General features: G+C 38.0%; 1 protein-coding gene across 1 annotated transcript in view; it reads left to right on the top strand.

The window, feature by feature from the left end:
* The window catches only part of LOC101489151 (uncharacterized), a 6,534-nt gene extending 5,578 nt beyond the window's left edge, over nt 1–956 (top strand). The window contains exon 8 of the mRNA XM_004490063.4: nt 760–956. Coding sequence (XP_004490120.1) covers nt 760–828 — 69 coding nt within the window. The 3' untranslated portion in view covers nt 829–956. The remainder of the gene's footprint in view (nt 1–759) is intronic.

The raw sequence follows: 956 nt of genomic DNA, 5'->3' as shown, positions 1-956 counted from the left end.
CTGCTGCTTACTCTTTTTATAATAATGGATGTTGCTTATTAAATTAGATACTACTTGATAGTTGAGAGAGCCATCAATATGGGCCAAGCCTACTCCAGTGGATCCTAGCTGACATGGATCAGGGCTATAGTACGCTTGAAGCAGTAGGGGGCTACTTTCGATGGTTGCTCATCAGCCTCGTGTTTGCCCACCTGCCCCCCCAATACAATACCGGAAGTTAGAATCTGGTAGTTTATTTTACACTACCGAAAGCTAGGATCCGGTAAAAAGGCAAAAAAATGAGCAAACATTTGGGGATGGATGAGCAATCACGCTACTTTCACAGTTTCACACCCAAATTGTTAAAAACCCACACATATTTCTGGAAGTGTACTTTCGGACAGCTTAATTTGTCTGGAAGTGTACTTTCAGACGACACAACGAGTTTTTTTCTGAAAGTTTACATTTGAAGTCCTGTTGGGATGGAGAAAGTTTCTCCCCGGCCTTTCCTCTAATGAGAATCTATTATCTAACCCACATGACTTTATTTGCTTTTCATCTGGACCAATGTAGCCTTCAAACCCACTAAGCATACCCATGGTTATGGTTCGTTCTACTGCTAGAAATATCAAGGAAAATGTCGGTAATGTTTGAGAAAATTTTGGAACTGACCCATAATTGATCTTTCCCTGAAGATATTTGAGAAAAACTTTAATCTATTCCTGTCCAAATAATAATAATTTTACAGAGTTTTGATAACTTTCCATTGTCTCAATGCAGGTTTGTGAAGGGATTCGAGAATTACTTGAATTTCCAGCTGAAAAACCCGCACCAGAACGGATATTTTGATATTTACAGAGTACACATCTAATTGCTTATGTTAGTATTTTTCACCACAATTGCGAAGAAGAAATGTAGTTATGTCTTAAAAAACTGGGATGGATATTTATCCATTATGAATGAAATTTTGCATCTCT

This window comes from Cicer arietinum, chromosome 2, assembly GCF_000331145.2.
Source record: "Cicer arietinum cultivar CDC Frontier isolate Library 1 chromosome 2, Cicar.CDCFrontier_v2.0, whole genome shotgun sequence".
Classification (NCBI taxonomy): domain Eukaryota; kingdom Viridiplantae; phylum Streptophyta; class Magnoliopsida; order Fabales; family Fabaceae; genus Cicer; species Cicer arietinum.
Note: the sequence above shows the minus strand (reverse complement) of the source record. Positions and strands in the feature narration are given on the sequence as shown.